Genomic DNA, 26,661 nt, shown 5'->3' with positions numbered 1-26,661 from the left:
AACAAAATCATAAAACAATGAGTCTAATTTGGAGATTGTTCTTCTCAAAACGCATACACTATTCTTGCTGCAAAGACATACTAAATTGGAAGCAGTTCGAGTAAAACGTGTTCTGCTCGATTTTCCCTTACAAAACCTTCAACGCAACTCCTCACAACTCTTTTAAAAGACCAAAAGCCAACCACTTCCTCCAGTGGCAAAAAATAGTTTGAAAATGACCACACTGTAACGTGCTTTCCTTTCAGGAAGGGATCCCGGCATTTTATACCAGACACTGTTGGGATTCTCACTGTAGTCAAAGCAACAGCTGACTAGCAGAGTGGGGGACGGGGTGGGGGGCGGACGGAGTTGAAGGTATCTTGGCGTGTTTGACAGTAGGAACTATCAATGTGTAATAACCCTGGAAAGAGCGACATTTGGAGGGGATTCCCTGTACTGCAGCTTGGCGGCTCTTCACAAACTCTCCCTCCCTCTGAACAGTAACTGTGTGACTTTACCCAGTGTACACCATGTGCCATTCCTTTCAAGCCGAGTCATCGTTTCACTCGACAATGGCCATATCCAGAAGCAAAGTCCAGGGCGTCTCACGGAAGAAACTAAACAATAAAAATAGCACTTTCACTAATGAAGGCTTACACCATGGCAGAGGTTTCAAGTAATATTTCTCGAGTAATATTTCTCCACAAGAATGTGTTTGTGGTGACCTGTTTACAAAAATGTATGATGGCACTGGATAGCCGAGATAATGAAAATACATATCTAGGTCGTCCCTCTATCAGTTTCAGCAGTAACACCAAAATACACGCACGGATGCTCGGACCGTGTGCTGGTCCACTTGTTCTTTCTACTACACCTGGGGCTGTAGGGTGAAGTTCAACGGAATCAATTGCTAGCAAGTCGCACCATAACCATTGGTAACTTGCGCTCGAGTTGTATACCATCACACAGTCTGCATGGAGCGGGTAACGTATGTCAGACAAATGCACTGATGGGAAACCTTCCCAAGTATATAGCTTAACATCCGGATTCTTTGATGTATTCACCATATTACACAATAGCTCTATATGACTGTTATAAAGCTGCAACCAAGCCAACTGCACTGGTGAGTGCTGTCCATGTCATGAGTCTGCAAAAGTTATTGCCACATATTACACTGTGGGTTAATTATTACTGATTTAAAAATAAAAATGGCACATTTCCGCGATTCTCTCAAATTAAACCGCGGATGAGTACTCGGTGAGAAAACATGTTTTTCGGTGACCCCACTATGTAGAATACAACCCTAGGGCTCCTGGTTTACTGGCTATAAATACGCTGAAATAGCTGGCAGAGCACACAATGCTACAGTTATTTAGCCACATGAAAGGATACAAGTTGAGTGATGTTTCTGTTCCCAGTGGGCAACGCACTAGGAACAGAAAAATCTCTTAAACGTGGGTTAGAAAATTGTTATTTTGTGGCACTTCAGAAAAAAAGTACTACTGTGTTGGATAGTTACAATTCATAAGAAAGGATACAAGTGTGTAAAAATTGTTTTGTTTTCCTTTCGTGTCGCAAATGGTTACTTTGTAGCACCCAAAATAATACATGCGTGTTTAATTTTTTTAACTATACCACCTTTGAAATGAGTGTTTACACAGTAAACGACAGGAGGTTTGGTCTCGTATTTTAAAGGCAGTGGGAGAGCAGATGCACTCTGAATAACTAAATATGCGATTCCACGTAAAATGGCAGCTTGTGTCTATGAGCAACAGCGAAATGGTTGAGTTAAACTCGGAACTACAAAATTATTGGGTGTAGGCTTTACAACCCTATTGCGAACACGGAAGAGCAGCGACCCTTGCGCAATCCAGTGACAGGGTATTTGCAAATCCTGGAATGGAGCAAGAGTTGACTTCCCGCACCATAAAGCACAATGAGTCCCCGTATACAAACTCGGGAATAAAAAAGAAATGATCCAGCAACCCAGTCCCCCACAACCCTCTCAACAAACGCCTGCACTCGTCTACTCCTCGCGGGAGTAAAAGGTGTACATCCCCGACGAAGCAACGCAGCTCAGCCGGCACACAACCATTCACTACACTTCCTCAACACAGACTGCCAAACGCCTTATATATGCTGCTAAAAATAGCCGCCGAGCTGCTGCCAATCCCATCTGCCTAGATTTCGAATCGGTCCAATAGCTGAGCTTCACACGGAAGGTGTCGTCACGCCAGAGCTTCTCCAAATGTGCTCTGCTCAGCGGTTGGACGGGGCTGACATCATAGGAGCACGGCCCCTGCGCGGCGTCGACGATTGGCAGAGGCTCCAGAGCCAGGCTAATGTGGTCACGCGGGGGAGGCTAGCCTTGAAGGTTTGAATAGGGAAGTTTTGCAGAGGTTTACATTTGCAGCCAGTTCAGTGTTTGCAAATATTGTAGGCTCTCCGCGGGTTCTCTTGGTTACAGGACAGACGTCTATCTTTCGACCCTTGTTTTTAACTGCAATGACATTTGCATGAAACTCGTTTCTATTTGGCCCTTTGAGGATTTTCCAGGGACTTTAATAAATATATATTAAATATATATTTGGACGTTTTAATTGACCATGGATGTTCTACCAATGTGCAGCATCTTCCAGGAGCTTCAGATTGTGCACGACACTGGGTACTTCTCCGCTTTACCGTCTCTGGAAGAATACTGGCAACAGGTAAATGAAAGTTTATTTTCATGGCGTTGCTCTTCAAGATTTAACTGTTGCCACAGTGTCAACATGCATTGCACTCGATAATGGTACAGAGACGATCCAATGTTGTGCCTATTTACATGCGCAGATATGGCCTTCGCTTCTTTGGGTAATTTGTGCATTTGGAGAAGGGTCGCCAGCTGAGACATCTGAGGCTCCTGAAAATGTTCTGTCACGGGTAGCCGTTATTTTTGCAAGCAGCAGAAAATGACAGTGCAGCACGCTGAGAACCCCTGGCTGACTTGTGCTATCCCTGTGCTCGGTACTGCTGCCAGTGGTAAACTTAATGCTTGTCCAGGATCCAAGCTGCGCAGCTGGGGCTTGTCATTTGAGCTGGTTTCAGCCAAGAGTTTTTTTTCCCTTTAACTTCCATTTTGGTAGTGAGTACAAATTACTTGATCCGTTCCTCCCAACTACTCCGTTTTCGGAAGGGGTTGGGTGGACGGTCCTTTCAAAAGTTAACATGTCATGCTCCTAATGTAACATTTTTAATTATTCCTCTGTTTTTCTAAAGAAAATTCATGTTTTTGTTGTGGTTTCATTTAAAAGTATTCATATGGATTCTATGCCGACAGTGGGAATGTAATTGAATTTGGTCCACTCTGCACCTTATCTTTGGATGCATTTGTGCTACTTTAAATCGTCACATGTTTATTTGTGAGGGGTAGAATAGCTTCCTTTCAGTCAGTCATCTGACACGAAGTGTCACGCGTTGTGAATTGCCTGGGTTAGCTGGCGAGCAGACAGTGATTATCCCCACTGCCTTAAGCATTCACCGTAAAAGACATTGTATTCCCCCCTCCAGGTGATCGCATCACCAGAGTTTAATTGGATTTGCTATTGTCTTGCTGTATTGATTGCAAGACGGTGCTCTTGTGTCATGCATACACAGTGATGTTTACCCCTAACAAACCGAATTACCACGATCAGGCGACTGCTTGTTTGTTGCAAAGGGGCAGGGATGTTTGAAGAAGGTCAGAAACGCAAAGTGTTACAATCTCTGCATGCCTACTTAATTGTATGCGCCCCCACCCCCTTCTTTCAAAGAGACAGCTCCGTGGTACGCGATTGCAATTGATCCCAAGTTGTTTCCTTCAAGGCATTCGGGAGCTGGGCACAGTGCCAGTCTTGGCTCCTAGCAGCCCCTGGACTGATTTAAAACTCTCACGGAGCTTTTTTTTCTGTCTTTCATGGTAATCTGCATAATGGGGATTTTGGAATGAGTTCACCGTGAGCATTTAGAAAGAATTTCCTTCTCTTTATCCTCTAAAATGTAGACTCGGACAGACGGATCCAGTTGTGCAACTGGCTTTGTAGGTAAATAGGCTTTGCAACTCGTAGCTGTTTCCTAGTCTTTCCGTGCCACATTTATTTTCTGCACTGGTTGCAGTTGTCTGCATTTAGCAGGCGGTGTGAGACATGCAAGGAATATGATCCGAGCGCAACTCCCAGTTGCATTGCAGACAGCATGAGAAATATGCATGGTATGTTTGAGAGGCATTGCCTGCGAGCTATGTGGTCGCGTTGGCGTTTGATCTCTGCTAAAATAAGGCATGGGCAGAGGGGACATTTGCTGGCGTGCAGGGGGAGATATCATACCAAGCGTACATGTTTTGTGTAATCCCGATCCCCAGTGTTACTGCGAGCACCTTTTGCAAGCGTGACTCACCATGACACACTTAAGGATTTAACAATTTCTCCATGGACACTTAGGCAAGAGCGGTACTTTATTGTTGCACACAGTGAATATGTTGCACGGCCAGCTCCTTTTCAGCCAATTTAAAGGACAACACGACGTTTCACTGAGCTCGCACGTTAACCGATCTTCTTTTTTTTTTTTTTTTTTTTTTTTTTTTTGCAAACATTTTTTTTTTAGCTGACAATCTGAGTTTTAAAGGAAGTATCTCTTGGCACCGAGTGAAAGAAATTGCCTTTGTGACTCACACTATTGCACGAATGATCAGTAGATACAGTTCTTGCTCATTGTGGTATTCGCAGCAGGAATTTCCTCTTTTCACATCCTTTACAAAAGCACATCCCTTTTCTGAAACTTCCCTTTCCTCTAGTGAGATGATTGGAGGCTTGCCCTGTTCCTGTGGCTGCCACAAGTGTAGCCTGGGCAGCGTGCTGCATGCCAGTGCACTTGGTAGTGGCATTCTTTGGAAGTCTGGTAGGTTGCGTTCTCATAGACAGGAAATGGGTGGTTATGAGCCCTTCCATTGATGGGCCTGAATGCAGGCTGTCAGCTCCTTGCAACCATACTAGAATGTGGCTTTGTGTGCTGTTTCTCAAAGACGTGACACTGTTCTTAATTTAACTGTCTGTCAGGCCACATTGCATGAGCTTTGGTGACTGTTCATGCGGAGAGCCTCATGCATATATTTACACCATTTATGTCACCGTACTGTATACTATTTTTGGATTATGGCCTGTTGTAATCGTCTTTCCCTACAATGCAATCACACGTTCCATTCTCGAGTACATTGTTTAAAGCATTTTTACAAAAGCCTTTCGCCGTTAAAACGTATTCTTGTGTCCAATATGCAGCCACTAATGTATGGTATGCTGCATATTCAAATGAATGTAGGAAGATCTGGAATGCTGTTTTTAGCATGCCTGTTATTACCATTGTAGCTGGTTTGTGTTTATACATACTATACCAAACTCTTTATGTGAATGTGCTTGTTTTTAAAATGGTGGTCGGTCCTCCTATTTTTTTTTTGCCCACATTTTATATTTGTCTTATGACCGGGTGATGCCATGTCTGCATGTTTCTGATGCCTTATTCATTCAATGGTAAGAGGATTTGGATTGGTCTTCAACTTACAAAATGTTTGTACATTTATTTCTTCTGTGCTTTCTTTCAGACTTGCCTGGAATTGGAGCGGTACCTTCAAAGTGAGCCTTGCTATGTGACAGCGTCTGAATTTAAGTTTGAAAGAGAAGAGGATCTCTGGACCAAATTGATACTGGCCTGTGAAAAAAAGGAGGATTGTGATCTCAAAAGTGCAAGTACACTCATTCCAAAGGAGGAAAATCAGGATCAGCTGAGCTTGGAGACCAGCAGTCTGAATTCTGATGTTGGCAGCGAGTCTTCGGACAGCTCAGAAGAACTTTCGCCTACCACCACTATGTTTACCTCTGACCCAATTAGTGACGCTCTAGCCAATTCAGGAAATGTATGTTCCTCAGTTGCTTCTACTCCTCCATCCTCCCCTGAACTGGGTAAAGAACCTTCTCAACTCTGGAATAGTGTGTGTGGGGAGCTGCACTCCCCGGAGCAAAGCTTTCTTGAATCTGTGGGAATGACTGATGACAAATGTAGCTCACTCAGTGGGGACAGTTCACCAGATGGAAGAAGACGCGTCCACAGATGTCTATTTAATGGCTGTAGGAAAGTTTACACTAAAAGTTCACACTTGAAAGCACATGAGCGCACTCATACAGGTTAGTATTGAAAAGAAACAACATTGAGTATACCCTCATTTATTGTGCCACCTTGCTCAGCCACTGTGAGAGAGCCCAGAGCATGCAGATGATGTAATCGTACCATAAGTTAACCATCATGAAAACGCATCACTTCCTCATTCTTTCACAGTGGAGTTAAGCCCTTGAAGTACAAAGGCCTCCCTAGCTCTGGCCATAGATGAATGGCAATCGTTTCAAATTACCTAATGTTCCAAAGGAAGCCTCTGGCCTCTATAAAGTTAAGAACACATGTTTGCTTTTAAGATGAATCGACCTGTGGGAATTGGGTTCATTTGAGTTAACATTTTCTACAGAGGTACCTATAACTCGAGCACTTAAGTTCTTACTTTCAACTGTTCAGAGTTGAGAAATATTTTAAAATGATAAACTGAGGTTTTACTTGAAAATACAAGTTAACTCACTGTACAAGAAATCAGTGACTACCAGGATAATATGCCTAAACCATTTTTTTTGTTTGAAAAAGGAAAATATTAGAAAGTGTTTTTTGTTTTTTATGTATTTTTATTTTTTTGCCTACTCATTGTCTAAAGATCTGTTTTGATAATGTGTTCAATTCACAACTTCAGTTTTAAATGCAATGGCAACACATAACAAGCCTCTGAATGGCTACCACATTTAATTAAAACCCAAGTTATGCTAATCAATTATATCGAAGTTATAAACTTGGAAACTAGTTTCATTTGTTTCCCAGTTTTTTATATAGACTGAAGAAGACTCCAATTCTGAACAATTGTGCTCTCCTCCTCCTGCGGCCCTCCCCTTAAGTATCCAACAACAGTTTTTTGTTGTACTTGTCACAATATGCCTACTATTTATCATATTGCACATTGTCTAGATGAGATTAACACCCACACCTGACTGCATGTAAAATTCATATAACAACAAGCACTGGCAATGCCAAGAAATCTGGTGTAGGGTGCCAGACGATTGACATAGTCATAGCTTTGTTTTATTTTGTCATGGTTTTTGCAGAACTTTATTATTGGCAAAGCTGCCAAACCCTCATCAATCTTAAACAAAAGAAGCTAAAAGCAAAAATATTTTGTTGGTCTAAAAAAGCACACATTGCTGCAGCGCTACTTGGAACTTTAGGGAAGTACATTGTCTGATGTGCTTCTTGTGAATAGGCTTAATGCCATCACTCATAGTAAAGTTAACCAATGGGTGAAGCGGGAAAACCCATTGCTTCAAGCTGTAGTGGATGGAAGAAAAATGTGAATGACTCCATAAGTTACCAGGGAACGAAACTGTCTGGCTGAAAAGCCTTTATAAGTAAGTGTATTACATATTTTTTGTAAAATCAAAAGGTCTTTGGTACATGCAGGCCTAAAAATCAGACCAATTACTTTAGTTAGAAAGCCTCTAAAACTGAATAATGTTTAAGAACACGACAACACACATCTTTGTGGTTATTATGGCAATATACAGTCATCTGTTCGTGTGAAGACCACATGACCACGGTAATCTAAGGTGGTTCTCCTTAGTCATGCATGCAGATTGTCAATGCCATTTTATTTTTGACATATCAAAGTACCATTGAGATTCTTATTGGGCTATGATTACAACCCTCTGGCACACCAGTCTCTTTATGATCTTGCTGTTGCAAAAAAAAGTATCTAAACCATTGTCCGTAATTATTTAGTATTTTATGGGGATAAAATGCACCTTTACTGGAAAGTCAAAATGTTGTGATCTCTGAAATATTCCTACTTACAAAACCTGTATGGCTGTGTTAACTCTACTAGAATCTGACACTGCACCAGTCCATTGATGTTGGAATATAACCTCTTGTCCAGCTTTGGGGTGACTTAACATTTTGACTGCTACAGGAATTTTTTAATATGAGAGAATGTTAATGTGCTTTGGCAAGTCATGCATTGTAGACCGCTCTTAGCCCACATGAAATGACACATGGAAAGCCTGCTTTGGCAGTAGATTGGATCTGGAATTTCTGAGTTGGAATTGCATGGTCATGATTTGTGTGTTACTTTCATAGTTATTTAGAATGTGTTTCTGTTTTATACCGTTTTTGCCAATATGTAGCCTTGTACCACATTTTCGGTTTTTTGATTGCAGTGGCTCCTTTGCATTTTAGTTTATTTGGTGATTTACAATTCCAATCATGGGTAAACCTTGCTTGTTGAATATAGATGACATGCACTTGCAAATTGTTGGATTGCATTTTGCATTTCAGGTTTTCAATTTGGACCATCTTTTGACTTCTTACCAATGAAATATGATGGTCATGAACAGAGAACCTCTTGACTTTTACTCTACCCTGACATTTTGGAAATATTTATTTTGTCAAGTAATTTGGAGAGTAGTGAACCATGCATCAGACTGTGAACCTACTCTTCTTGAACTTCTATGACCTAATTCCAATCGCCTGAGCTAGCACAGTGCTTAAAATACCAACAAAGTGGCTTAGCCATGTTAGATATTAAGATCTCATAGTAACCTTTCTTGTACAAATAGGCTTTTGCTTATGATCCTTCAAGTAGACAACTCTGAGCAACAGGACATGTAACACTGTCCCCTATATTTAAAATGCTTAACGTACAATGGCGATTTATTGGCTATAATTACTGCAACAGAAACTTCATGTAGGTTTCCCAGAGGTCTACTGCCAAAGATATTACAGCTGGCCCATTGCACACAACCCATTGAATACAGGGGACCCTATCATCTTCCTTGCAACAAAGGCTGTGTTTCATCTGAAAAATATTAGATCCTATAATCTTCAAACCATAAATTAAACTCTCAGTTCATGAATCAAAAGGATGAATCCATAAGTGTAAGGAAATGTACCCCAGTGTCCTTAATGAATAACGTAACAAACCAATAATAATAGTATAAAGCCAACTAATATTGTGACTTGTTTGGGGCACTACTTGGAGGTGCAAGACAGATAACCGTAGAACTAATGGATATAATTCAGTTTGTCTTTTTGACAAGATAGTAAATCTCTACCAAATGCTTACATTTTTGAGAGAATCTTGCACATGGCCATTATGTTTACGACCTGAACCAGATGGCATTCCTTTTGCTGACTTATCCACCTGATTATGATGCTAGATGCATTGTTTACCCTTACTCTTTATAGTTACAGGTAAACATACCACAACTTCTTTAGAATGTGATTATTGTTTCGATATTCTTGTTTTCTGGTGGTTATAGTATTTGTGGTGTTTTCCCCAAAGCATTTGATCTAGGTATAAAATTGCATTTGCCTTTTAGATTTGTTTTGAAAATAAGTGTTTTTGTAAAACGTCTTCTGACGAAATCTTCTGCATGTGCTCCCTTTTGTGTTCTTTATATATTTGATTATTAAGGTCTTACAATGTACCAAGAGAATGACTACACAACCGACCTCAGTCCCATATTTAGTTTTATAATCTGCATGGATGAAGTTAATTGCTGCTTTTTTAATGCCCTGACCTTCTTTATTGCAGGTGAAAAACCTTATAGGTGTTCCTGGGATGGTTGTCAGTGGCGTTTTGCAAGGAGTGACGAGTTAACTAGACACTTCAGAAAACACACTGGTGCCAAACCTTTTAAGTGTGCTCACTGTGACAGGTATGTATATTTGTGTGTGTATGTGGTAGTGCATGTCAAATAGAATCCCTAACCAAATGCTTTCTTTTAATTCAGCAGTAGGTGGAAGGGGGTTGGTTCTTGGTAATGTGCAATACAGGGTTGCACCTGAAGTGACAACAGGAAATGCACGTTTCCATACAATGGACTATTTAGTTAATCATTTAGTTAGATATGTAATACAATTATAATGGCACATTGTAATACCAAATCTTCAAATGATTGTCTTACTTATTTATCTCATGCAAAATTAGAACAGGAAGGTATTCTAAATACTTGTAGAAGGAACAAGAATTGCAGTACTAGTCTTTCTACAATTTTACAGCTATCTCCGAAAACCCCATCCACTTTATAAAAAAACCTGTATGAAAAATTGAATGTGTCTTAAAATTGTTTATTTCCTTCTATTTTCTTTCCTGCGAATGTATCCCTTCCTTATCTCCCATCTCCATGCTTTCTCTGAGCATAGTCTACTCTAAGTTGCATGACTGCCTTAAAATATATTGTATCTGTGCAAATTGCCCACACTAATTTCATAGAACACAACCGCTGCTTTGAAACTATCTCCCTGCAACAAACAGTATTTAAGTTCTCTAGCCTCTCTTTTCATCCCACAAATCCATTTGCATGAACTAGTGTACCCCCAATAGTGATCACGCCCTTACTGCTATTAATTCAGAACACAAAGTTTAATTTGGTGACCCTATCAGTTGTAAAACTATTACTTGTAGTCAAATCAAGGATTGAGTCTATGTGCTTCTTATGCCCACCTCTTCCACCTACAGTCTCTTTATTTTACATACATGAAAAGAGAAACCGATAATAATACCATTGTGATTTTATTTTTCTAGGTGTTTTTCCAGGTCTGACCATCTTGCCCTTCACATGAAAAGACACCTCTGAGTTGGTCAGCAGGTGAAGCGTGTGAGCTAAGCAGCTTCAAGGTTGTACTGCCTTGTGAGGAGGGATGCGTGTTCCAGCCAAAGCATGCCAATTTGCACCCTACCCAGTGGCCTTCAGGACCTTTCTTCTTTGAAGGTCTTCGGAGGGCTAATGAAACCATGTAAGAAGCGGCATAGCAGCAGTGGTGCGTGACGTCTAGGGCTTCCTGGACTTGTACCGTACTGGTACCTAACCTTCTGAGTGGCTCCTAAGCCTCTGCCGTGAGCATGTGCACTGAGAATGTTATTGACTGGGTGACTGTATGAAAATGAGGAGCTAGTAGTGACTGTATGCTGAGGAACTAGAGTTTGAAGTAAGGGAAAGATGAGAACATGGCCTGAATGTTTGTATGGAAGGTCAAACTTCAAGATGGGACCACCACCAATCAATTCCAGAGGGGCTGACCCCTTAGAAGAATGGAAAACAAGGTTGGGAACCCAGAGTGGAGATGGCCCCTTTTCCCGTGTGAGAGGAGCTTTTGGTGTCTGGTGCAGCTATTAAACGTGCAATGTGTCAAGTAGCTTGTTTTACATGCTACAAAGCTCATTTGTAATCCATTGTATAAGCTGTGTATTTACAAATATAACACACCTATAACTTTTCATTATAATAGAAAGGTATTGCATGGTTCTGGGGAACTATACACTTTTCATTCTTTAATCAAGACAGCAGTTTTGATACCAGTTCAAGAGCAGCTATGATACAATTGGTCTGTTACAATACTATGTACGGAACATGGATAACTTTCTGTTGGGTGGATAAAACCACTATTGCTTAAAACTGATTTTCTCATGCAGCTAATTTCTCTTATTTATGCCTTGAGGACTAATTTCTGGTTTTCTAGCAGTTTAATGCACTGTTGTCCTTAATAATGGTGCCTTATGCAAGTGACCTTCTCTTGTGGAGGGTCTTATACAGGGGTATAGGAGATGCAAGCTTTATTAAGGCTCCTTTGTCACCTGGAAGGGTACTGTGTCAAACGTGCAAGAGAAACACATCCCTTCATGTACACCTTAAAAAAATATGACCCTTTAACATGCAAGAACTCTAGAGCAGGTCACTCTTTGATTATTCAAGTTACTTCAGAAAGTTTTTGTCTCTTTGCAATTTCAATGCATAAAATACACCTGTTCTCTTCCTTATTTTTTTACAATGACCTTGCACACTGATTTGATACTTACATTTTGCACTTAAATTGTAAAAAGAAAATGTTTATGTAGACTATAGGTACAGAAATATTGACTTTACTTTTGACATACATAATTCACAGTTTAGAAATCTGCATATGCCTATGGTTAGCATGCATTAGAGTATTATGTGGGGATCATGTTTTTGGATGTATGCCCTCACTGCAACCTCGAACTGCCATCATCCTCTGAAGCATTGTATTTCTAGACCAAGAAGAATGAGCGGAGGCATATACCTATGGAACCAATGGCAATTTGCCTCATCACAGTATTGTAATCGAGCTTTAGAAAGAAGACAGTAGTATATATTTTTATAATTATATATTTTATTTAAATCAAGAAGTAAGGGTGTCTTTCAGTTCACAGATGGAAACATTCACAAATATTCTCTGACTTAATTGATGATTGGTTTACATTTTTTTCCCTGTTCAATGCTTTGTTGACTGTACAACCCTCTTGGCTGCTGAATGGCAGGATGTTTTGCAAATATTAGTTCAAAATCGCCTGGTCGTATAAACAAAACCAGCTAATACACGGGCTCAAGACCTACAAAGCGGTGCATTCTACAACCAAGTACATTTCCACACAATAAGTTAGTTATTTTGCTCAAAATATGTGCCAGCAAACGTCTTTAACCTACTTGAGTAGACGCAGGCTTTCAAAGGTAAACCAGTTGTGCAAGTTTGGAAAGATGTTCTTTTAAGAAGCAGTCTGACTGGTGTTTCAAAATCCCCCTTGTAATTCTTACCTAATCTCGAGAGGGTAAACACAAACAAAACTTGCACTGGCTTGTTTCATTTGTGGAAATGCCTCTGGGTTTCTATGGGCAGGGTGGAGTTGCACACTGTGTCAAAATGCCTGTAATTTTCGTGATGAGTTAGTACACACTGTCCAGGTGATAACTGAGCCTCAGCCAAGCTGGTAAACATAAAGCATTTGCTTTACGTTATAAAAACAACAAAATAAATACAAAATGTTTCTATTGTTAAAAGTTCTTTTTGTTTGGAAGCACCCTGTTATCTGAAGAATCTTTGTAAGATTTTTGTAAAAAAAAAATTGTTTTTCAAGATTTTATTTGAAATTGTTTTTGCAAGATTGTTATATTTCTGTATGAATGTATTTTTTATTGGAATAACATAAAAACAAATTCTTAGCACCTTTTGTAGTGTGGTTTTCTTTAAATTATTAGGAGTTTACTTGTTCAGTTTCTCCTCCAGCAATACTTCTGGGCCAGCTACATCGCTGATAAATGCCATGGTGTCTGGGCATAATATTTTCATGTAACGACCGATCAAAGGAAACCATTATTCCACATATGGAGTTTGAAGATAGCTAACAACTTGTTTGCCAGAACGTGAATAATTCATAATCTAGTCCCATGGACTTGTATGCAAACCGTATGGTACTCGTTATGATGCACCAATTACACATACCAGTCATTAATCACATTAGATGCTAAATGGCCATAAGCAATCCTTATTTCTGTGTGGGGGTGGCACAAAGAGTGTTGGAGAGAGAATTTTCCTGCTTATCATTTGAAGGTGGTGTATGGTAAAATCACTTGTCTATATTCACACAAGGACTGCAGTACTACCATTGTGCTTAGTGGAGTTGTAAGCTACTTAAGTCACATCTACAATTCCTGAAAGTTGAAGTCCAGAATTTGCTTTTCCAGTAAGCCAGAATAGGATCTTTGGGTAACTGTGAAGAGAGTACCAAACACTTAATGTACTCTGCAAAAGGCTGTCCCAGTGCTTTGATGAGGGCAGATGACGCATTCTTAAACATCCCTTTTGTGAAGCTAACTGTAGTAAACTGCAATATTCACTTTCCAGTTTCTGGGCGCGTTTTATAGCGCTGCTTTTTTGACATCACTTATTAGGAAATATGAGGGAAACCGAAGTATTAGCAAGATTGAAGCCAATACAGTAAACAAACACCCTTTGAAATGTTTTTGACTGTCCTTTAAAATTAATAAAACCAAAATAACACCCAAAGCAATAATAGAAAGTATATTATAAAATCATTGTACAACTAGCATGCCTTCTTCATTTTAGACGTCTCTACCTAGTGTCTGTAATAAGATTAAAAACTTGCAAAACTACAATGCTCCCAAATCGTTTCGTATATCACCAATTCCATACATGTAGAGATCATTTTGTGTATGCTGTTTCTGATTTAACTGAACTGATGTTTACTTGTTATACTCGGGTGAGCTGCAGCTGCCTGGCATTGCAACACAACCATGAAGCTAAAAGAAGAACAACAAAATTGGCCCAGAAAGTGATAACCGTAATCCGTGCATTAACGAGTTCTGCAATGAGGGAGGTCCAAGTGAGGACATGAATTGTGTGCATCTGTTAGCAATAAGATAGTATAATCACACACTGTCTCCATTTGTAGCCTCAAAGTCTTTCTTCTGACACTATTTACAGCCACTCGAAGGATGCTGACCAAGTACAGTGTTAACCTGGTTGCAGAGATTGCCAACTGTCCCATGTGTTGCACCACACTAGCTGAAACTTACGATATTGCGATACTTAAGTTATTCTATCACTGTTTTTGTGCTCTTTACTCATTTTAGTTAAATAACATGTAAATAGCATGAAGAGGGGAGTGGGTAACGTTTTAGTAATGTGGAAGATAAGAGTAACTATGTAGAAAGCAGAGGCTATTACAGGAGACAAAATTGTTTGCTGGCCCATCAGTTTTGAATTTTTGCTTTCCCAACATTTTTACGACCTACCCAAACATGCAAAAGGGCCACCCATCACAGCACATCTAGATCGTGCCCTTTAGAGTTCGCAGAGGAACTGTAGTCTACCATGACCTCTCCTCTCAAAGGAGCGCCATTATTGGTTTCAGCCCACGCCAATCTCTTCACTGGATTTTGTGCTCTCCAAAGGTCTGAGACTTCTGGTTTTAAGGCTCTCTTTGCCAATTGCCTAATCTCTGACTGGCCAAGTTCCCTCACATGGTAGTAGTTAATCTCTGGCCACCTATAAAACTATGTACATGTCTAGTACTTGATTTATGTGTGGAGTCATACTGAGGACTTTTTTTCTTCTTTTTGCACCTTGTTTGATAAAAGCGGCCTGTGGGATTGCAGCTCTAGACCTTCCAGTTCTATTCTTGTTACACAAGAAGACATCCAATGAGGGTATAAAGATATTATCAAAAATTAATTTCCTATCATTCAACTAGAAAAAATTCCCTCAAAGCCTATGCAATCTAAGTCATTTGAAGGCATTGATCTTTTACGAGTAAGATGTAATGACTTTCAGCCTTGTCGTCTTGCCTCCAACAAGGCCATTAGTCAGTAAGTTTGGAAGCCACTTTGATTCTCACAAAAGCCCGACCTCCTTTTAGAGTTCAGAATACAGGGGTATGTGCTTAGTGGTGGCTAAATAATCTTGTGGGTTGCTAATCCCTTTGAAAGTAAAATTGCAATTGTTCATTTCCATTTCACGTTTTAGCAACAACTACACCTTTCTTAACCGTTGGTTTGGGTTTTTGAAGCTGTTTACGGGCATGGGTGTGCACATTGAATTATTTAGAATTAGTCTTCATAAATATTACCTAAATATAGGCCTCTTGGTACAAATGAATGGCCTTCACTGGTGCACTAGTCTGAAAATGTATCTTGATTTTTGGTTAGCAGTTTAAGCATTGTGCTATGTATCATGCCCACTACAAACAAAATCCTCACCGGGTGCTTTCTGAAAACGTTTGCTGCATACAAATCTCTGGCTTTTCTATAACCATGATTACCTCCGTGATTGGTGGCCACAGATAGTCTGATATGAGTCTGCAAGATGTTTGAATGGCCAGAGACAGACTAACCTAACCAATCGCTGTAAGCCAATCTCAATATTTTGCTTAAATTATATTACAAATGTTATGTAATGGAGCATGAAGGCTGGTAAGCAGAACATAGGAAAAGTTTGTATTTTTCCCGTAGGCTGTATTTGTCAAGCTGATACAAGTAGAAGTAAAGAAGACCAACACCCCGGTAGGAATAGGTGTTGCACAAAGCTCAGCCTGTGTCTAACTGCTTTTGGAACCAAGCACAGACACTCCACCACATCCCAATCTAGGATGCCATGGTGAACTGAGAAGGCAAGATAGTGCACATAGGAAGTGTACCATGTTCTTCATGGACATTGTTCAGACACCTAGAATAGTACAAATCCAACTGGTGCAAAGTCTTACTATGTAAAGTTGGCTATTGACTGTATACATTCTTCTCCAGAAATCAAACACGGACTGTTCTAGAGAATTTTTTTTTATTGAACAGCCATTCAATGCATATTGGAATAAACCTGCCTTTTCATGTTCTGATCAGTTCTGCTGCTTAAAGCACTTCCACATTCAGTACCACCTTTTAATGAGTTTCTCCTCTTAGGGTTGTAGCATGTTGTTTTGTAATCTGTCCAGTGACATTGGTACAACATCAGGATTACGATGTGTGCATTTATACCCAAGTATATATAATTATTCTTTACTTTTCAGCAGAGCCCTGGGAAAATGTCAAAACAACGTAATATCTCTATCCTTAAAAGGCCCCTACTGGGCATAGATAAATTGAACATATAACTTTCATGAACAGACTACTTATGCATTCGTAGGTTATTTCCCTGGGCAATCTTTAAAAAAACAAAACCGTTTTTCATTAAAGTACCCAAACTCTTGGAGGCAGATGGCTCACTGCTATACCTCTACCCATAAAGCTGGATTGCTTCTCTCATCATGATCTCAAAGAGGGATTTGTTCACTGGCTGGGTTATATAATCGAATATCGAGTAGGCAATTTTGTTTTCCTTATTATCGTAGCCAAAATATGGAGGGCAAAAATATTGAAATGTAAGTGCATACAGCAAAGTTTAGATTTACTGTTTTTAACAGCACATTTACTTACATTGAGACTATATAAACCTTCAAGGTACCTAGGTGTGGTGTAAGGTACAGAAAATATATACCTACCCAGTCTATATTTTTGCTCTCAATATTTTGGCTATGATATTAAGAATCTCTGATATTCCGGGGGGGGGGGGGGGGGGGTGTTGCCAACGAGCCAGCATGGCGGACGCAACTTACTAGTGCTCCGTGTTGAAACCCTCTGTTCTCCTGCATAATATCTTGCATCCGACCCATCCCTGTAAACAACCACTGGAGATGCAATGGTGTCGACCTGCAGCTCCTGCTGAGCCCTGTTCGTTGCCCTGAAATCAGACACAAGCTGTGGAGAGATGCTCTGCGGCCTACTCAGCAGGGAGCCTGAGCGACGTGCTGTGGCCTGACTGCTACAGGTCTGGGGTAACAGCGCCAATCCTTGGCGAGCTGATGCTCGGTGGCTGCTACCGCCCCGATATCGGAGGTGTTATACGGCAGCCTCAGGAGAACTGCTGCTGCCCTTCTGCTTTTTGCTGGCACTCATCGAAACACTGCAGCCTGTTCCCTGGGCCCTCTGGTGAGCCTGCCCCTCGCCGCCCTACAGCGGGCGTCTGCGACTTGCCCCGCCGTGCAGCGGCTGCGCCTCCACACAGACTGCTTTGATTAGAGCCCCTGCAATGTCCATGAGCACTGGAAAAGAGCTGCACACTTGCCCGGACTGCCACCGCCATGAAAATAATTAGCTGGAGGCTGCCACAACCCGCTCCTGGTGAGGCTTATCGGCCATGATCAGTGGTGCAGAGAATGTGGGGCCCTGAAGACCGGGCTTGGCGGACTTTGGAAGACACAACCTGTCTCACCTGTATTGCGGATCAACCTACTGGGAGGCACTTGAAACGGTCAGTGTCTGTACCTGGAGAGGCCCGAGAGCTGAGGCATCTCCAACCTGGGCCCACATCTGGCAGTTGGGCCCCCTGGGCTGCACGCTGCTGTCTGCACCGGTGTGCGGAGCATAATGTGACCTGGTTTGTGAATCGTGGGGATCAATCTCCGAGGTTTCCAATCGCAGACAGCTCGAGTGCACCAACATCGCCGGAGCTGACGACCCAACCTGCAGGGCCTCCAGAACAGCTATGCTGCTGGCTGCCGCCCTTGCCTCTGCTACACCATCACGGCGCCCTGTGCCTCCTGCCCTTCTCCATCGTCAGCTGTACGGGACACCCAGGGCGGACTCCCTCTATTTGTGGCTCTTCGGACCCAACGCTGACCCTGGAGGAACATGCTGGACCGGCCGAGAGGCCCGTCATGCTCCCTTGCAGTTACATGCATCCCACTTAGCTCAGTGGGAACACACGCCTGGAGACTCCAGTTCGCATGCACAGCGCCTGCTGTGACTTGGTTACCTGCTCTCTCGGACCATGGAATTCCACCTGTGATTGCCGTGGCTCAAACCATGTGAGGGCCCCCATAGTCGCACTGATACCCGGTCATTGTCTCTGCTGGCCTGATAGCTTGGGCCCAACATTGTGGCACTTGTAGATGTAACCAGCAGGCCTGCGACTGCCACGCACACACCGGTGAGACGCTAAGGAGAACTGCAGGCCCTGCTACTGTCATCGCTCCAGCGCCTGCTGCGGCCTCGATGGACTGCGCTCCCCTTCCCCGCTCTTGGAAGTGACCTGGACGTAGTTGAAGCACCCTCTCCCGCAACCGTGACCCACAGATACTGCAATATTGTGCTGGGACTACTGACCAGCATAGCACTGGTAGATTTGGACTCTGACGGCGACACCCCCAGCAATTCATACGCAGTGGCTATTGCTGAGCGTGACCTGCGCCCTACTCCCGGAACACCCGCCTCCCGTGGCTGAGATTGTGCAGATACACTGAGCCCTGGACGACTACATGTGTGATTTCCTGGAACTGTTGCGGAACTCCGCCTGAGTGGGAAGCTATACTAGACTGGTCTGCGGGGGACCCCGGAGGGTAGGCCCTGTGTAAGCTACCCGGTTGCAAAACTGGACTCAGTACTGGGGGCAGTCGAGAAAATTGGAGCCACACTCGAGCAAACGCGAGCAGTGCTTGAATCCAGGATAGACAAAGTAGCATCTGATTTCACTCTCTTAAAGGCGGACCATCATAATTAGGCAGAGAAGTTACACTCGCAAGCACAGTCTCTGTCTGAATTGCAGTGTGTTACCCGCAGTCACAATGCGACCTGCAAGACGTTTGGATCGTATGCACGCCTTGGAAGATCGAGTTGACGATGTGGAGGGACGCTCTCATTGCAATAATGTCCGTGTGGTGGGCCTTCTGGAGGGAGAAGAGGGCCGGGCCCCCGAACAATCTGTGGAGTGTTGGCTGCAAGACATCTTACCTCCAGGAACATAATCGCCACAATTTGTAGTGGAAACAGCTCACCGTGTACCGGCCCAAAAACTGGAGGCTCACCTCCAGCCAGTTCCATGCCCAATCCGGCGAGTCAAAGAAGCAGGTAGTACCATTGGCTACCACCCTTAGTCTTGCTGAGAACAGTAGGGAGTATGGGAGTTCCAGGTCATGCAACTGGCGCGTCACAGCGGTAAAGGTGCTATGTCGCCTCAGCACCTGTGATGTGTTTATCTGGGAACACTATGATCGGATTGCCACCAACTCGAAGAGAGCTTGCGAGTTTCCCGTAGTACTGTGGGCCATTCCTTTTCAAACTTTTGAACTATAGAGACTGGGACACAGTACTACGGGAAACTCGCAAGCTCTCTTCGAGTTGGTGGCAATCCGATCATAGTGTTCCCAGATAAACACATCACAGGTGCTGAGGCGACATAGCACCTTTACCGCTGTGACGCGCCAGTTGCATGACCTGGAACTCCCATACTCCCTACTGTTCTCAGCAAGACTAAGGGTGGTAGCCAATGGTACTACCTGCTTCTTTGACTCGCCGGATTGGGCATGGAACTGGCTGGAGGAGACAGCCCTGAGGATGGGAACACGCCCCTCGAGTGTGGAAGCAGTCCGACCAGTCAACAGGAGGTCCCGTCGTCGTGGGAAGCAGAGGAGGGGGGACATGACCTCGAGGGCGACTGCAACTGCGCCACAGCCGGACCAGAGTGAGATGAAACGTCTCAATACCCTAGAGCAGAGGTCTTCAAACTTTTGGATGCTGAGACCCCCCTGTCAACATTTTCAGGCGTAAGGACCCCCTCCTGACAAAAATTTCTAAACCCTGTGTGGGTGACAAGAGTACCCAAGTGACTGCACGGTGAGCGATGCAACAGTGTGAGAGTAGGGTAAAAGGAGTGACTGCAGGGTGAGTGAGGTGACCATATGAATTTGGGTTCGGCTGTAAATGCAGAGTGAGACGAATTAATGCATGGTTAGTGATGGCCTTGTTTGAGTGAGCTACAGATTGAGCAGTGAGGGGGGGACAGGTGAGTGAAGTGTCACATGAGTGCAGGGTGAGTAGTCTGCTTGTGTGACTGCAGGGTGAGGTAAAGGGTGAACAGTGCAAGCGCACTGTTAGTGGAGAGTGATCACTGTGAGTACAGGGTGAGCGGGTGAATGTTGTGAGTGCATGGTGATCAGTGTGAGTGCATGGTGATCAGTGTGAGTGCATTGTGATCACTGAGTGCAGGGTGAGCGTGTGATTGGTGTGAGTGCATGGTGATCAGTGGGAGTGCATGGTGATCAGTGTGAGTGCATTGTGATCGCTTTGAGTGCAGGGTGAGAGGGTGATCAGCGTGAGTGCATGGTGATCAGTATGAGTGCATTGTGATCAGTGTGAGTGTATTGTGATTGCTGTGAGTGCCTGGTGATCAGTGTGAGTGCATGGTGATCAGTGTGAGTGCATGGTGATTGCTGTAAGTGCATGGTGATTGCTGTGAGTGCATGGTGATCAGTGTGAGTGCATGGTGATCAGTGTGAGTGCATGGTGATCAGTGTGAGTGCATGGTGATCAGTGTGAGTGCATGGTGATCAGTGTAGGTGCATGGTGAGCAGTGTGAGTGCATGGCGATTGCTGTGAGTGCATGGCGATTGCTGTGAGTGCATGGCGATTGCTGTGAGTGCATGGTGATAAGTGTGAGTGTATGGTGTTCAGTGTGCATTGTGATCACTGTGAGTGCAAGGTGAGCAGGTTAATGTTGTGAGTGTATGGTGATCAGTGTGAGTGCATTGTGATTGCTGTGAGTGCATGGTGATTGCTGTGAGTGCATGGTGATCAGTGTGAGTGCATGGTGATCAGTGTGAGTGCATGGTGATCAGTGTGAATGCATGGTGATCAGTGTGAATGCATGGTGATCAGTGTGAATGCATGGTGATCAGTGTGAGTGCATTGTGATCAGTGTGAGTGCATTGTGATCAGTGTGAGTGTATTGTGATCACTGTGAGTGCAGGGTGAGCGGGTGAATGTTGTGAGTGCATTGTGTTTGCTGTGAGTGCATGGTGATTGCTGTGAGTGCATGGTGATTGCTGTGAGTGCATGGTGATTGCTGTGAGTGCATGGTGATTGCTGTGAGTGCATGGTGATTGCTGTGAGTGCATGGTGATTGCTGTGAGTGCATGGTGATTAGTGTGAGTGCATGGTGATCAGTGTGAGTGCATGGTGATCAGTGTGAGTGCATTGTGATTGCTGTGAGTGCATCATGATCTGTGTGAGTGCATTGTGATCGCTGTGAGTGCTGGGTGAGAGTGAAAGAGAAGGGCGAGAATGAGGAGTGAGTTGTCTGAATGCAGGGTGCATTCCCAGAAACTTGAAGCGTAGGGTTTCATATACAAGTTGAACTATTGCTATAATGGCATTTATTAGGGATCGTCAGTGGAGGAAATAAATAATGTGCTGATACAGCTCATTATTTTGATGGCCCAGAATTAAGCAGTCACCTAAAGCTGTATTTTTAGCACTTATCTGTGAATACGTAGAACAGCAAATATAAATAGAAAGCACTTTTATTTGTGTTCTAGGGCTACCTCAATGATCCATGACTGATAAATAAAGAGAACAAAGACAGAAAAATCACATAGCTAATTAATACATACTTTTTTATGTATAACTCTATTTAGTGTCAAGAGCAGGTCTCTGGGCTCTTTAAACAACACATGGCAGGCATTTTTCTTTTGGCTACCCAACTTTATATTTGTTTTCATTAAATGCATTCTCACACTACAGCAGTAAGTGTGAAAATACAAATGTAAGGAATAGGCAGAGTGGGGGCCCAGGGAGTACTGGAACCATTAAAAAAACTAAGCCTAGGTAACCAGTAAACAAAGGCATGTAAATATGCAAATGGTCTTTAAAGACCTGTGAAAAGCTTAAGTGGCTGGAGATAAGACTCCAGACACCTCCCAGCAGCGCGTACTGCACTGCAGCAGCCCGGGCTGAGAGACACTAGGGGGAAGGAGGGGGGCTGAAGCTATGGGCCTCGGCAGAAGTGTGAAGGGAATGCGCGACCCCCTTCCTGTCAGTCCACGGCCCCCCTGGGGGTCGCGCCCCACAGTTTGAAGACCCCTGCCCTAGAGGCAGTTGCAAAACCTCAGGTCTCAGGTCCATCGAGCAGCCTGAGAAATCAGTTCCTCTGAATCGATGACCGCCAGCAGCTCATCTACCCCTAGACTGGAAGACTGGGATGGGATGAGACTGCCTGATGTCACCCGGCAGACTTCTGAAGACATTATCTAAGAGTCTCCCATTGATTAGAGCAACGAAGGGGACTGCACATGCAAGTACAGACTAATGTTGCCTTGTTTGTTCATTTTTTATGCCGCGCTTCACTACTTGTGCGCGTCTTTTACACCTATGTTGTGCTCAGGCTGTAGACATCATGCCGCGCATTTAATATACCGTGGACGCAGCCTGCCGATGGGGGACACAGATGTCATTTTCCTGACATAGAGGGACGCTTAATATATATATATATATATATATATATATATATTGATATATATATATATATATATATTGGCACACACTGCCCACACCTTTCTTAGTCTTGCCATTAACCCACCCTACACACCCATCAGTTTGACACAGTTTAAGCCCTCAATGGGCAATATAGTTTGGACAAATACCAGTTTGGAACTCGTCTTCCCAGTTATGCATAGTTTAGTTTACATCAGCACCCTGTTGTTCGAAACACTGAGTTGGGGTACGCTCGCGCAAACCCAAGCATGCCTCACCTTTGCCCCCTCCCCCTCTACTGTTCCAGTCCGGATACATGGGAATCATGGCACAGGTTAACATAATCGCATGGAATGTCTGTGGTCTGCACACCCCGGCGCGTACATACTTGCTCTATGCATACTTACGTCGTAGGGCCGCAGACATTGAGCTACTTCAGAAAACTCACATGACTCATATAGAACTAGGGCGCCTACGCCGCAGGTGGAGAGGCCAAGTACATGGCACTAGTTATTCAGCCCACGCATGAGGGGTACTCATCTGGGTTACGGCTGGGGTCCCATTCACAAGTGTTGAGGTACTAGTTGACTATGAAGGACGATACACATTAGTAAGCGGGTGACTAAACAGCCAACCAATCCTTCTCTGCTCTATCTTCGCCCCGAATGTCGGCCAGCCACTCTTCTTGGAAAGCCTCACAAGCTTTAGCAGGTTTGAGAGGGGTCCCCTGGCTCTTGGAAGGGGACTTTAATTGAGTGCTTAATGTACACCTGGACAGATCCTTCCCACCTCTGTCTAGGACCCCGCAGTGCCTAATGCACAGGCACTCACAGATTGGCTAGCTCACTGGGCGTTGTTGGACATATGGCGCTCTAACAACCCAAATGCCCGGGTCTATTCACACTACTCAACGGTATACAGACTACATGTGCGGCTGGATCGAATAGTGGGTTCCCCTGTGTTAATCCCCCTAGTCCACCACTTTGAATATCTGGGCCTCACGCACTCTGATCCTTACCCCCAACACCTGCAATTTGCTCGGGAACCTGAACGCCACTCTGCTGCAACATGAAGACTCCAAACGGCGGCACTAGAATACTCTCCATTCCGATCCTCTCTGGGCACGGCGATTCTCGAATTTTTAGAACTCCTTGAGGATACAGCGGGTGACTCGCTAGTGGAATGGGACGCCTTTAAGGTTACAACGAGGGGGCATTGCATGGGCACATCCTGAAACATCAGAAAGTTGCTAACCTCCGACCAGAGCAAAATAGAAATGAGACTCCTACAGTATGAGATGGAAGCGGTTGGAGGAGGTAGAGATGGGCAACAGCTAGAGACACTACTTACACACCATGCTGAATTGATGGAGTGCCTCCGCTGCCACAACTACGCTACACACCCCGCCCACACACACTCCACAGCCGATCATGCAGGCCTCCTCCTGGCCTGGCTTATCTGCCAAAAACACACCTCCAATCATTTGCGGTACAGCGAGATGACACAGGGCTTCTGGCGTACACACAGTGACATTCACGCAGCTCTGACGCTACACTACACTTGGTTATATCAACCCCAAGGTCACCAAGAGCCTCACGCCCTCCTCGCCTTCCTTGGCCAGATACAACTACCTGAGGCGATGCCATCACAGAATGAACTCCTGGGTGAGCAGATTTCGCTAGAGGAGATCAGAGCAGCCATCTCATCCCTAGCTACAGGGAAGTCCCCAGGACCAGGCGGGCTCCCAGCAGAATTCTACAACGCATATCAAGTGTCACTGGTGCCGCAGATTCACGCCCTCTACGCAACTGCTGTAGATGAGGGGCGACTTCCCCCTTCACTATGCGAGGCCCACCTGATTTCACTGCCCAAACCTGACAGGGATCCATTTGATTTGGGCTCCTATAGACCTCTCACCCTGCTAAACACGGACTATCAAGTTTTGGCAAAACTCCTAGCTGACAGACTGGCACAAGCGGTCCACATCCTCATGCACCCGGACCAAAACGTCTTTGTGCCGTCCCGAAACACCTCACTAAACCTGCAGCGTTTTTTTCGGATACCAACGTACTCCACCCATAAATGGCCTAGATCGTGCTGCCTCATCCTAGACCTTGAGAAAGTCTCTGACTCTTTAAAAAGAGGTTACATGTTCCCAACCCTTGAGAGATACAAGCTGGACCCTGCTTTCCTGCAGTGGACTCGTCTACTTTACCCCAACCCAGTGGTGAGTGTGGGATCCTATGTCTCAGGCGTGATTTAAGTGTGGAGTGGGATGAGGCAGGGCTTCCCACTGTCCCCACTCCTTTTCACGCTTGTGATGGAGTCACTGACTGAGGTGCTGAGGACACAGCTGCAGGATAGCACACCACTGGGTGATGGCACACACAAAGTGTTACTGTACACCGACTATCTGTTAACATATCTGCGTAACATCCATCAGGTGCCTGAGCGCTTGGCTCACATCCTGCTGGACTTTCCGTCCATTTCAAGATTGAGTGTGAATGTAGCCAAATCTAAACTATACGCCTTTCAGGAGGATGCCACGACCCAGCACTTACACTCAATGGCATGCGAGTCCAGTGGTGTGAGGACACCTTCCGCTACTTAGGCATACAAGTTTACCGCCAACCGTTAGACCTCTTTAATGGTAATCTAGGAAGGGCGCTGGCGGCAGTGAAATCTTAGATGCAGTTCTGGAGCACGCTCCCCCTAGCAGTAGTGGGCAGAGTAGCGTTGGTTAAAATGGTGGCCTTCCGGGATTTCTGTACTACTTTGCCAATCTGCCTCTATGTGCCTGCTTCCTTCTTTACGTCACTAGAAAAAACAGCCAGAGAATTAATTTGGGGTCCCAACAGCCACAGGGTGGCAGTGAAAACGCTGTTCTTGCCAACTAACCAGGGATGCCTTGCTTTGAGCACTACTATCTGGCGTCGCAGCTGCAATGGATCGCCCAATGGATGGTAGATCGCCAGCGCGATGACACATCAAGCACACGCCTAGCTTACACACTATCCCAGATCCATGCGCTATTCCAACTTGGTGCACTGATACGTCCCCCGGATTCCCAATTACTAAAAGTGGATCATAGATGCTATTGCAGAAGCCTCTACTTACCTCAGGAGTCCGGACATGACACCCTATGCTCATGTGCTCCCACTTAACGGTACCCCTAGGGTGCAGGCTGTACTCGCGAGAACCGAACTGCAATACTGGGATGCGGTGGGGATACAAACACTAGGAGATTTATATAACGAGATCTCCCTCTTCCCTTACACAACACTGGTCGAAAGTGACGGGCTCCCTCCGGGGCAGTTCCTCCTGCACAGATCTCTGGTTGCCGCACTTTCATTGAGGTAGGGAGACCTGGCTACTGAACCACAAACACACCTCACTGTGCAATATTTGCAAGTAATGGGATGGAGTAAACACTTAACTAGGTGGTTCGCAGCTTCACTTCGCCAACATGCAGCGTTCAATTTAGACCCCCTCAGACGAAAGTGGGAACAGGACCTGGGCCGACCTTTTTTAGATAAGGACTGGGGAAATGTGCTGGCCAGTCCAGCCCAGATTCCCAGAAACGCTCGCTTTAGACAGATAGAATTCTACATTACACAACAAGCATACCTTACGCCAGCTAAGATCAATAGATATTGTCACCGCACTGACGCAACCTGTCCCAGATGCACCGCCCCAGCTGCAGACTTGGTGCACATGCTCTGGGGTTGCTCCAGCCTAGGTGTGTACTGGAGAGGGGTGGCAAACACGCTTCGAACCTGCACAGGTAGATAGATACGCTTTGCCTGGCCTACGTACTTACTGCATGAGATTCGCCGAACACGTAACACTAAAGTCACTTCTAGATTCCTTGACCTGGGCATAGTGGCGGCGAAGCGGCTGATCACGAAAAGGTGGAAAGCACCCGACCCCCCGCACGCAC

The 26,661-nt window shown here is 44.2% G+C and overlaps 1 protein-coding gene across 2 annotated transcripts; it reads left to right on the top strand.

Moving 5' to 3' along the window:
- Positions 1 to 2,263: 2,263 nt before the first annotated feature.
- Positions 2,264 to 13,091, top strand: KLF6 (KLF transcription factor 6). 2 transcript variants are annotated; one of them, XM_086941521.1, is made up of 4 exons: positions 2,264 to 2,687; positions 5,591 to 6,170; positions 9,665 to 9,788; positions 10,658 to 13,091. In XM_086941521.1, exons 1-4 carry the CDS (start codon positions 2,586 to 2,588, stop codon positions 10,707 to 10,709), a joined length of 858 nt encoding a protein of 285 aa, XP_086797647.1. In that variant the 5' UTR covers positions 2,264 to 2,585; the 3' UTR covers positions 10,710 to 13,091. The 2 variants fall into 2 exon arrangements, with proteins under 2 accessions (XP_086797647.1, XP_086797648.1); XM_086941522.1 differs by lacking the exon at positions 2,264 to 2,687 and adding an exon at positions 4,714 to 4,893.
- Positions 13,092 to 26,661: the final 13,570 nt, after the last annotated feature.

The sequence above is a fragment of the Lissotriton vulgaris genome, chromosome 10, assembly GCF_964263255.1.
Source record: "Lissotriton vulgaris chromosome 10, aLisVul1.2, whole genome shotgun sequence".
Lineage (NCBI taxonomy): Eukaryota > Metazoa > Chordata > Amphibia > Caudata > Salamandridae > Lissotriton > Lissotriton vulgaris.
The sequence above is the reverse complement of the archived record's forward strand: the minus strand, read 5'-3'. Positions and strand labels throughout refer to the sequence as shown.